The 12,048-nt window shown below is 39.3% G+C and overlaps 1 protein-coding gene across 1 annotated transcript in view; it reads left to right on the top strand.

The window, feature by feature from the left end:
- Window positions 1-5,682, top strand: part of LOC109486146 (transmembrane protein 59-like) — a 40,481-nt gene extending 34,799 nt beyond the window's left edge. The window contains exons 5-7 of the mRNA XM_019789851.1: window positions 1,894-1,948; window positions 2,382-2,674; window positions 2,980-5,682. Of these exons, the coding sequence (XP_019645410.1) occupies window positions 1,894-1,948; window positions 2,382-2,674; window positions 2,980-3,129 (498 nt within the window). The 3' untranslated portion in view covers window positions 3,130-5,682. The remainder of the gene's footprint in view (window positions 1-1,893; window positions 1,949-2,381; window positions 2,675-2,979) is intronic.
- Window positions 5,683-12,048: the final 6,366 nt, after the last annotated feature.

Genomic DNA, 12,048 nt, shown 5'->3' with positions numbered 1-12,048 from the left:
AAAGTTTTTTTCTTCTAGAAGTTTTTCTTCTTCAGAATCCAGACTTTGACCAGACTAGACAATGTACCATACCAAATAATTATTATGTTGAAATGGATTTTGTTGTAGATATACTCATTAAACCCCTATATTTGTACTTAATTGGGCTTGATTTTCTATCTCTTAAGTTAGTCAGATTTTCAACTCAAGATGCAGGAGAAGGCTTAGCAAAGTGCATTTCAGAAGTGTAAAATGCAATAGCTTCTCCTACGGATTTTGTATTTCCCCAAAACAAGTACAATATATATATACTCATTAATTAAAGTGATATATACTCACTAATTAAATGTAACAGTGAAAGATTTGCCAATATATTGGTATTGAAATAAAGAGCACATTTTAGTATCAAAGACACACAGTTCACCTGTCAATTTGATCATTTTCCGGGGGGTACGTTTATTCCGGAGGGTATGTTTATTAGACTTTGACGATTTGTCCGGGGGGTATGTTTATTCCGGGGGGTATGTTTATTAGGGACATGAGAGTAGGTTCATGATTTGACGTAGGGAGAGAATGCCCGCTATCTATGGGGGGTCTAGGGAAAATTTTGAATTTTCAAGCCTTTACAAATGCAATTTTCCACATTTTGAGAGGCAAATCATGGGGTGGACAGTGGTCCTTTGGGTGTTTTTATATTTTGCCCAAGAATTTTGTCAACTTTGTGTATCAAAGTTGTCGGATTGGTTTTAAAAAATTCTGTCACACGCTGCAACCGTCAGTAAGGAAAAGTTCCTGCAACTGATGGAAAAACAGGTGCTGGCTGGAGGCCTGGTTACACAGCAAGCAATCTAAAAATTCCTGAGCTTTAATTTACAAATGTCCAGGCATGTTTTGTCGTAACAAGAAAAATTTAACCAAGATCTTCAAGACGTGTAAAAATTCAACCACAGGTTCAGGTAACCCCACTGCACTGTAGATACATGTTGATGATTGCCAGCTTTTGGAATATCAAAAGATATTGTGTTATAATATAGGTGGTAGCAAAGTCCCACATCCATGGACGTTTTCCTCCTTTAAGGGCCTGGAAGTCACATTTGTGTTAGATTTGATATCCCAGCTCCATAAATTTCTCCATCTACTCTTGATAGGTGGTAGCATAGTCCTACATTGATGTTTGTCTCCTATAAGTGCATGCATGGAGGTAGAAAGGACATAACCTCCTTGGTGCATGGAAATCTACACTGTGCTAGATTATTATATCTTCGATATCCCAGCTCTATAAAATCTCGGTCTTGACTAACTGCATGCAGCAGGTGTTGCCTGTAGGCAGTAATTCCGATTGCGGCTCCTTCGGCGGTAATTGTTCCCCTCGGATCCCTCCTTCCTTCCCTTCACCCCAATATTGGGGCTAAATTAGACACAGGGGAGACGCACCACTTATCCAGGCCCAACCTCTGCCCCCAAACAAATTTCTGCAATTTTGGAACTTAAGTGAAGAGGGAGAAAATGTAGGAAATTCAATACAAATGTCTAGGAACTGATGGATTACTGAAAATTTCAGACTGTTATGAGCCATGCAGTGATTGGCATGCAGATACATTTGTAAGGGGGGTATGCATGTATTCATATACACGTTTGTCGTAAAGTAATACATGAATTATGATATCAGAACTCACGAAGGTACTATTTTTAGGGATAAATGACCAACTACTAGTATATAGGAATTTCTATACCGGTAGTACAAGGTAGCTAGGATTTGAACATTCTAACATAAGAAGAGAATTGTATTTGGTAGCAACAATTCTCCTTGCTGCTCTGTGAACATTGAACCATCGAGCTGCAGTGGCTTAATGCATGTACCAAGCCTATGCAGAAGAAAGAGAGTTAACCAGGTTTTGTTTTTGTTCCTTGTAGTCGGAGCCTGAAGTGTTTGTGGACAGGATTATCCCTGAAGATGACAACTTCCACTGTAAGTATCACATTTACATCTGTGTATAAATTCTACAAAATCTACCACATCACACTCTACACATAATTGCACTTCTTCCCACAACATACAAGTCTCTCTCTGTTTCTACTAGTAGCATGAATGCTCATCTGTGTTAGTACATAGGTAATGTGCTTTAATTGAATTCAAACCAACTCATGAACATGACAAGTATCTGTGGTCATACAACCCCATTACTGGAGTCATATGTTGGCAAGGTGATTATGTTAGTCATTCTGAAAAATGCGGTAGACATACACTGTAGCCAAAAATTCAGTTTTCTTTTGTCAGACTGTGATATTGAACCGGAAATCATCAAATTGCCATGTTAGTAGGTTCCATTACTCATGATTTCCAGTGGCCCTGGACTGCAAGACTTCACATTGATCCTCCTTATTGTTATTGTCTCCTTTAGTTCCAAGGTCAGAGCTGCGCCCAGAGGTCAGCCTGGATCTCCTTGATGACCTTGACCTTGAGCTAGACGACAGAAGATTACAGCCCAGAGAGCCGCGCCTCCAGAGAATATCCCAGGATGCTAATTGGCCGGGCAGGCCCCAGCCGGCAGCTGATTGGTTGGGCTGTGTGTCGAAGAAGTCGGGTCTGCCCAGGTGGCTGCTTAGCTCCACGCTGTTCCTGTCTGTGCTGGCCATCCTGTGGCTGTGCTGTGCCACCTCCGCAACAGCACAGGAACAGACACTCAAGCAGCCGGTATGTGACAGATGATCATTCTTCCTTACATTAGACAAAGTAAAATCTCTCTCAGTTTCAGCCACTAATAGAGCCAAATTTATTTTGTAAGCCATGTCAATATTTGGTGGGAAAAAGAAGGTGTTTGATACCAAATGTTGGAAAAAGAAGGTAGCAAAAGACATTTGGGTGAAACCATAATTGTAACATTTATCATCATCATCTAAATGCATGTGTTCATGTTCAGCACAAAAGATATTGAGTAGATAACTGGAAATTTGTGTTGTGTTGTGCTCTAACAGAAAATGAATGTTTGTTGTTTACAGAAGCTGAGTATCTATGGAGACATGGAGACCATAGTTGCCCAACAGAAGTCAGCACCAGGCAGCGTGGTGGAAGTACCAACACTGGAAACACCAGAAGAACAAGCCGGCCCCTTACCGGTCAAGATTAAGGTCGACCACTCCATGGTCTAGGCAACAGGAAACCGGAGGATTCCAGCTCGAACCGGTTTAGTGCATCATTGGTTTGGGCATAACAACAGTTGTTGGATATACAGTATCTTGTTAAACATGGAATCTGGACTACTTAGAGAGTGACTGCTGGTCAAAACTAGAATCTTCTGGTTAAATCTGGTTTAAACTGGTTGGAGATAACATGATTCTAAGGCTTTTCCATCCATCAAAGACTAAGTTGTGGGGCAACAGAGCCAGAACTGTGGTTAAATATGGTAGGAGGTTGTAGAGTTAAAACATGTCCATTTTGTAAGAGAAGTTCTACAAAAGTAGTTTAAGCCAGCTTAGACTACAAAAAGACTATTTGAAATAAGAACAAGTTTCCGGTTTTGTGTAAAAAAAAAATGCTGCCATCATTCATTATGATTGATGTAATGGAACCACATCCACATTGGGGCATGATATGAAATTTTAATGCTGAGCTGGGTGTGATGTAGATGTGTTAGCCTACCTGCAGCAATGGTACTAAACTGTCCACTTTTCAAAATACCTGGCCTCTGTGGTAAAAGTTGATTATAGGAGTCTGTAAGTTAACAGTAGAAGCTAGCAGTTACATCAGTCAGCAGTTGTGTTTTTTTAATTAATTGGATTAACTTGGCCAAATTAAGAACATTGGGTCTTGGTTCTAAAGCTCCTCACTGCTGCTGTCTGAAACACAGAAATGCACTCCAAAACTCTTAAAAAATACATTTTTCTTACTGATAAAAGACCTGTTTAAGAATTGGTATATAAGGGCTGCAGACCAAGGAATTTCTGTCAAAGGGAACTTTTAAGCCAAGGCATGTTTTGGGGATTCTGCTTTTACACTGTAAATTGTACAATGTAGGGAGATATGCCAATGGAAAATGGTGCAATGTTGTAATGTATTTTTTGTCCTTTTTAGCAAAAGACTTGCTGTTTTACTGGAATGTTTGACATGATGTGTAGGTTACCTATGGTAGATGATTCAGTAGTGTTGCCAAAATATTTCCTTGTTTGACTTAAGTTGTTTCAGCAGATGAAATAAGTGATTACTGGGTACCTATAGCTACTCAGCCTTTCAGCACTACTGTTTGGGAACAATGAACGAGTGATCTTCAGTAGGCTGAAACTACAGATTTCCCCCTTCTATTTCCTGTACATACAACCCTCCTGTCTTCTTCTAAAACAAAATATTCTCTCTTTGCTGTTTCTCCAAGAGGTTTGTCCAGTCCGGACAACTCTATTCTTTTCCTGTCTCATGGTACATGTGCTAACATTCACTGGATTACTTGGGGAAATTGTACAAAACTTATGCCAGAACCACATTATAAGCCATCCCCTTCACCATATATATATATGCCAGTCAGTCATCTAGAATCAGTCAGTGGACTTTCCCATTTCTGCGTAAGGGAGGATTCATTAGGAATTGTAGATTTGATCCTTTGTGTACATGTAGCCTCCGGCTATGTTGGATAATAATCATCACACACACTGTCGAATGTCAGAAACTGTAAATGTTAGATATGAAAATGTTTCTTGATTATGGGATAGTAACTGTTCTAGAATCCTAATGTTTCATTTCTGGCCTCAAATTGGCTCTTCTTTTCCCAGCATGCATCATATTTCCCAGCATGCATGAGGATCATGTCACATTGGTTCTGCAATTTATGGATTTTTCATCTTGAATATTTTCTTCATTTTAATTGTTTAGGGAGGAGCAGTTCCAAACTGCCGATTGGAAAGGGAGGTTTATTTATCGAATCAATATGAAATAGGGAAGATGATTGATGGGATATGACTTGTCTCTTCCCCTGGGGTAAAAATGGAATAGCCCAAATCAGTACAGTGCTGTTTCATGTACTTAATAGTGTAGGAAGTTTCTGATTTTTGTTGTCTCTGTACAATGGGGTTGGGTGGGGTGCTGATAGCATGTATAGTGCCATGACTTTCTTTCATAGATGCCAACAGTATACAGAAGTGTGTTCATGTCTTCTTGTACTACTATGATTAGGTTTTTGGACCTGAACTATTCAAATTTTAGGAGGGGGTGCAAAAAACATACCCCAAACCACTATTAGTTCTGCAATATTGTAGGATATAAAAACTACATGTATAGATATCATGTACATGCAGGTGTTGCTGTTGCACCCTTCGTGGCATTGTATTGTTCCTTTCTGTATTAAATGCTGCAATCATTATTTCTTCCTTAGAACTGTGTGCTAGTATCCTATCCTAACAATTTTAGCCTTGTCTTTTACGACCTATTCATGTGTTACTATACCAAGGGATTGTGTATCATTTTGAGTGATGGTGATTATGGACTTTTAATGTGTAAATTATCTTGGCAATGTCTGCCACATCATTTCACACTATGTATATCTCTTTCATCCATTGAGTATTCATTGTTGATTTTACTTCTGGGTTTTAAACCCCACATGTAGGAAGATGTCTTGTAAATAAGTGTCAGAAGTGTAAGTTATTCTGCTATGATAGGAACATGGGGTTGTATGAAACGGTGTCGGGCTTCATCTCAATAAAGAGACTTAAACTTTCCCAAGGGCTCAGTGTCCTTCATTACAAATGTGCATTTAAGATCACAACTTGTATGTGTACATGTACTGTATGTGTGCAAGCAAGCAAGCTACTAGTAACAAGAAATAGAAGACTGGAATGCTACACTGAATAGGATAAAGTGACTATATTTTAAGCCGTGTAGCATAAGACCTTGTAGCTAGGTCTGTTGATGTACATGCAAAACATACATACATGTACATGTTTGCGTGCAAGTCTACATGACTTGTGTGTTTGTTTGTGTGTGTGTGTGTGCAAGTGTGTGTGTGTGTGAAGTTGGGCTGTGTATGAGACAGTGAGCCTCCAGTTTTTGATAACATTAATACCACCCTCCCACCCCCTCTGCACCTCAGTTTGTCCGGATTATAACACTAAAAGCTTTCCTCATCACACCTGCTCCCCTCCCCAGCCTCAGTCAGGCCGGATCAGACATAATCCGCCCTAATCTCCAACTTCCCCCCTGGACTGCTTTCAGTCAGTCTCGCCTCAAAGCCAAGTTCTCTCACCAGAGGAAGGCCATGGTTCACCGACGTGCCACAATGTCTAGGAATTTGTTTACAAAGGGGAGGAATTTTCCGGGCGTGTAAAAGACCGCAATCGTGAAATGCCTGACGAAGTGTTTCCTATTCTTGGAATGCCTTTGCAAAGTTCAAAATAGAAAGAAGGGCACTGCTTTTAGCTAGGCCTCCCCCAAGTATGTGGCATTTTCCTGTGCTTTCAACATTGCATGAGGACGAACGGTGTAAACTTTTGACCTCAATGTACTTGTTGAAAATGAATTTCCTGGCATATATTTCATCTCTACATAGTACATGGCTGTAAATTGAGAGTCTTGAAGAATGTTGTCAGTGTCTTGATATCATTGGACGTGTTCGGGTCAATGTGAATGTCAACCATTGACAGGAGATATACTGTGTGTGAAAATTAAAGAGCCAGAGTAGATCTAGAACAATACCAATGATTCGTACAAAAGAGATGAAAGAGATGATAGAAACTTTGTTGGAACACACATGCAAACGCCTGCATGTACATGCACTAAAACATCAGAACATATGAGCTAGTCACAAACTGATCTTTAATTGCCGCCAAATGAGATCCGGCCCAGTCTCCGTGGTATTTATGTGGTGACAGTGAAGATTTGCCATTAGCCGTAAGTTCTGCACACAAAACACTCTCCGGGCCTCATGCGATGAGAGCAGAGCTTTAAGATACGACAGGCCGTTTTCGGAAATATTCATAATAGCTATAAAATTGATTTGCAGGCTTTCGGTACGCGCCTACAATTTTCCTGCAGTTAATGCTATTACCTGTCTGGAAATATCGTGCATAATGGATGCCTGGTCCCCGGGGACAACATTAAAATTTGAAGTGATAACAAATACAAGAATCCGATTTGGCAGGGACAATTCCGACATCCAGTGTTTTAACCTGCCGACCCCAGATTAACGGCGTTTGGATGCACCTATAGGGATCAACTCATAACAAGGGAGCAGCTCAAAATTTAGCCCAACAGGCATTAGTTCACTTATTGTGAGGCGGCCACACATTTTTTTTGACGAATATTTCAAAAAGCCATATCACTTATTTGTCTGGAATGGACTCCTAGAAGCTGTCAAATTGTAAAGGCTGAAATACAACTTAATTCATACAAATATTAATAAATCATGACTGACTAGTCACATCCAAATGTAGACTATTTCAAAATGTACCAGTACCAAATCTGCTGAAATAATATTTCAATCCGAAATTGTAACATTCCTATACAAACATCATCTTCACAATATAATTTCACCTGTTCTGGATAGTTAAAAGGCGCCCCTAAACGATTGAAAGTATAACTGCAGTACGAAGAGATCGAAACTCTGCTTGGGCAGTTGAAAAGCGCCCCTAAACGATTCAAAATATTATTGCAGCTACCGATATAACAGGAATGTTCAGCATTTCATATCTATTGATACATGTAGTTATATGGTTAGGGTGAGAGAAGAAATTGCCTAGTTGACAACTTGGAATTATGGTGCTGTTAACTTAGCTCTTTCCTGAAAAATCTACTTCCCAATCTATACCAAGAGTTAATTATAAGGCCTTAGTAAGTAAATTATGGATGACATCCTCAGCAGACTCCAAATCTAATGCTAGCGGGCGAAAAAAAAGGCGAGCTATTAAAACAAACAAGATTCCTACATGTTCAAATTTTTTCCAATTCAAATTCTTTATTTCCATACCAACATTACAGACATACAATATGGAATTATAATGGCAAGCTATTAAAACAAACAAGATTCCTACATTTTCAATTTTTTTCCAATTCAAATTCTTTATTTCCATACCAACATTACAGACATACAATATGGAATTATAATGGCAAGCTATTAAAACAAACAAGATTCCTACATTTTCAAATTTTTTTCCAATTCAAATTCTTTATTTCCATACCAACATTACAGACATACAATATGGAATTATAATGGCAAGCTATTAAAACAAACAAGATTCCTACATTTTCAAATTTTTTCCAATTCAAATTCTTTGTTTCCATACCAACATTACAGACATACAATATGGAATTATAATGGCAAGCTATTAAAACAAACAAGATTCCTACATTTTCAAATTTTTTCCAATTCAAATTCTTTATTTCCATACCAACATTACAGACATACAATATGGAATTATAATGGCAAGCTATTAAAACAAACAAGATTCCTACACTTTCAAATTTTTTCCAATTCAAATTCTTTATTTCCATACCAACATTACAGACATACAATATGGAATTATAATGGCAAGTAAATGGCATTGGTATTGGCATTTTGCATTATAAACCTTGTTAAGCAAGAAATTATACCTGATATTGTGGTAGCCTGGCCTGACAGGCACCCGGTTTTTTCCGTAAACCCTGTTGTTACTTTTTCTTAATCCTCAGAAAATGTATGTGACTTGATGAAAGATATTGTTGATATACAGGCTTCAATGTACTATATACTGTATATATGTACTAAAATACATCAATCCCTCGCTTTTCCATGGGTGTTCCGTTGTGTCAAACAAAACGTCTAGTACAGTAAGTATTGAGACCACAACTGCAATACTTAATACATGGAACTGATGGTAATTTCAGCACCAAGGAGAGGTCCACATTGGTAATGTACATTGACAGGAGGGGGGGTGATATCCACAAGTTTGGGGATATAAACACTTGCTGTGGCAGAAGGTATTCTGATCGTTGGGTTTGGCACAGAAAACAAGTCCAAAATTGGTCGACAAGAATAATTAGTTTTGATTGGTCGGGGAATGGTGATGGTTAATTATCAAAAGCAATAATGATTAATCTCATTGGCACCCCTATACAATTATCACACATGGTACGCTCCGTTCGACCAGCTGCAAGCTAGTGTGACCACGCTTTCGTGTGGCGTGTTGTGTGTGAATTCTCTCCAACTTTTGGGGTAAATTTTCGGCTTTTTGTCCCCAAATTATCCGTCTCAAGTGTACAGTTTATCGTTTGGGCGTTTCCAGGTCGGATGTGTGCCGTTTTTTGGATGTTTGAGGGAGAAAATTCGTCAAAGTTTCCTTGCGTTGGCGGGCGGAGTTCGGAGACTGGAAACGAAAATGGGCCGAAAATGGCGACTACCATGTGGCGGCGTGGCGTGGTGCTGAAAAAGACTCGTTCTTGCGAGGTAAGCCAACAAATTAGCTCCTTGAATGTACATGTTTGTACTTCTAACAAACCTGTAGCAACAGACCACGTTATAATTAGTTATTTTAAACGTCATATTCCGTAGAAATTTGCGTTTTCTGGAACGATATGTTGCACACATATAATATTTGTGGGCCATTTTGTACTTGAATATTTTTAATAGGGAGGTTGTTTTCCTGACTATCGTGGTTTTGGGGAACACTGAATATATTTCTTCCTTGTTGAGTGGCATTGAAAAAAGCTAGGAGCACATTTCGCTGCTAAAACTGTTACAAACACGTTTTTGTTGTTGGACTTTTCCACAGTTTGGCCCAGTGAACACCTTTTGGAACGTACCGCACGTGTGCATAATTAAACCCACTCAACGTTCCCGCCAAAAAAGTGGCGTAAACAAGACTTCCCAAGGCTTAAATTAATCGGGTGCATATCTCATTTAATTCTGAAGTTCTGAGCACCCAAAATTAAATCTGTGCACAAGTGAAAATACATGTAGTTTAATTTCGGTTTTGTTGCTGGTTTATCCTTGCTTTTGAATCAGATGTTGTCACATAATTTTGGTATTTTACTGGATTTTATACTTCATTGCCAAATTACATTTGTATGAAGCAGTCACTGTGGTTGCACTGATTTGATTTTGAGGATGAACTATGCAAGCTTGGTCCTTATTGTATCATTTATAGTATGTGTTAGTACTAATATCTTAGAGTAGAGTTAGTAGATGTGTAGGAGCTAGAGTTCCAGTTTAGGCCGCTCTTCTCTTTCAGTCTCAGTGCACAGACATCTCTGGTTTCTGGGGATGATCCAGAGCTCTGTATAGTCGAACATCAGATTCTTCTCTTTTCATATATAAATCCAGCCTTTCCTTAAAAGCATTCACACTAGGTGACATCACCACAAACTCTGGGAGGTTGTTCCACCATACTTCCATTCTGTTGGCAAAAAAGCAAGCCCTTTTGTTGCCATTTGCTGCTTTCCTTGCTACCCATAGACAGTAACCCCTTGTTGTTCTGCCTGATTCCAGTTCAAAAGGTGACACAGTTCTATATTTTCCGTGAATGAACTTGTATGTGTTGATCAGGTCTGAGCCTTCTGCATACTAGCATGGGTAGTCCAAGTACTGGTAGTAGTACTGTACTTTAAGTCTGTCAGCGTAAGGTAGGTCCCTGAGCCCAGGTACCCTCTTTGTTGCTCGTTTTTGGACCTTTTCCAGGTTTACTGCCAGATTTCATGTGTGCAGTGACCATACCCATTCATCGGGGAGTATGCCTTCATTTAAAGACTTATCGAACAGAGTTTTCAATGGATTTGCCAGGATGCTCGCCAATTCTTTAAGTATCCTTGGGTGCATGTTGTTGGGATCCATTGCTTTCTTTCTATTGTTTAATTGTACACAACTGTGACCGCCATTATTGTGGCTTATGTATTTGTTATGTGACAGTGTAGTTTATCTTGATACTTCTTCAGGAGAGTAGGTTTCTGTGTGTCATCAGCCTGTTGTGTCTGGTCTGCACTGATAGTGCAAACTTTTGTCTCAGACTCTCCCAGTGATTATCTAACCTGGTTTTGAACTGGTTAATAATATGTTTTCTGCCACTGCTACATTGTTGGTGGGGAGTTCCAGTTGTTGACAGTTATGATGCAGACGGCTTGACCTCTCACCCAAGTCTTTGCCAATGGGACTTTTACCTTGAGGGAGTGTCCTCTGGTTACAGATTGTTCTACAGGAGTGAAGAAACTGCAAACTAGAACCCTTGTAAAACCTTTCATGATTTTGAAGACCTGAANACGATTTCGTGTGGCGTGTTGTGTGTGAATTCTCTCCAACTTTTGGGGTAAATTTTCGGCTTTTTGTCCCCAAATTATCCATCTCAAGTGTACAGTTTATCATTTGGGCGTTTCCAGGTCGGATGTGTGCCGTTTTTTGGATGTTTGAGGGAGAAAATTCGTCAAAGTTTCCTTGCGTTGGCGGGCGGAGTTCGGAGACTGGAAACGAAAATGGGCCGAAAATGGCGACTACCATGTGGCGGCGTGGCGTGGTGCTGAAAAAGACTCGTTCTTGCGAGGTAAGCCAACAAATTAGCTCCTTGAATGTACATGTTTGTACTTCTAACAAACCTGTAGCAACAGACCACGTTATAATTAGTTATTTTAAACGTCATATTCCGTAGAAATTTGCGTTTTCTGGAACGATATGTTGCACACATATAATATTTGTGGGCCATTTTGTACTTGAATATTTTTAATAGGGAGGTTGTTTTCCTGACTATCGTGGTTTTGGGGAACACTGAATATATTTCTTCCTTGTTGAGTGGCATTGAAAAAAGCTAGGAGCACATTTCGCTGCTAAAACTGTTACAAACACGTTTTTGTTGTTGGAATTTTCCACAGTTTGGCCCAGTGAACACCTTTTGGAACGTACCGCACGTGTGCAAAATTAAACCCACTCAACGTTCCCGCCAAAAAAGTCGCGTAAACAAGACTTCCCAAGGCTTAAATTAATCGGGTGCATATCTCATTTAATTCTGAAGTTCTGAGCACCCAAAATTAAATCTGTGCACAAGTGAAAATAAATGTAGTTTAATTTCGGTTTTGTTGCTGGTTTATCCTTGCTTTTGAATCAGATGTTGTCACATAATTTTGGTATTTTA

The sequence above is a fragment of the Branchiostoma belcheri genome, unplaced genomic scaffold (assembly GCF_001625305.1).
Source record: "Branchiostoma belcheri isolate BF01 breed outbred unplaced genomic scaffold, Haploidv18h27 scaffold8, whole genome shotgun sequence".
Lineage (NCBI taxonomy): Eukaryota > Metazoa > Chordata > Leptocardii > Amphioxiformes > Branchiostomatidae > Branchiostoma > Branchiostoma belcheri.
The sequence above is the reverse complement of the archived record's forward strand: the minus strand, read 5'-3'. Positions and strand labels throughout refer to the sequence as shown.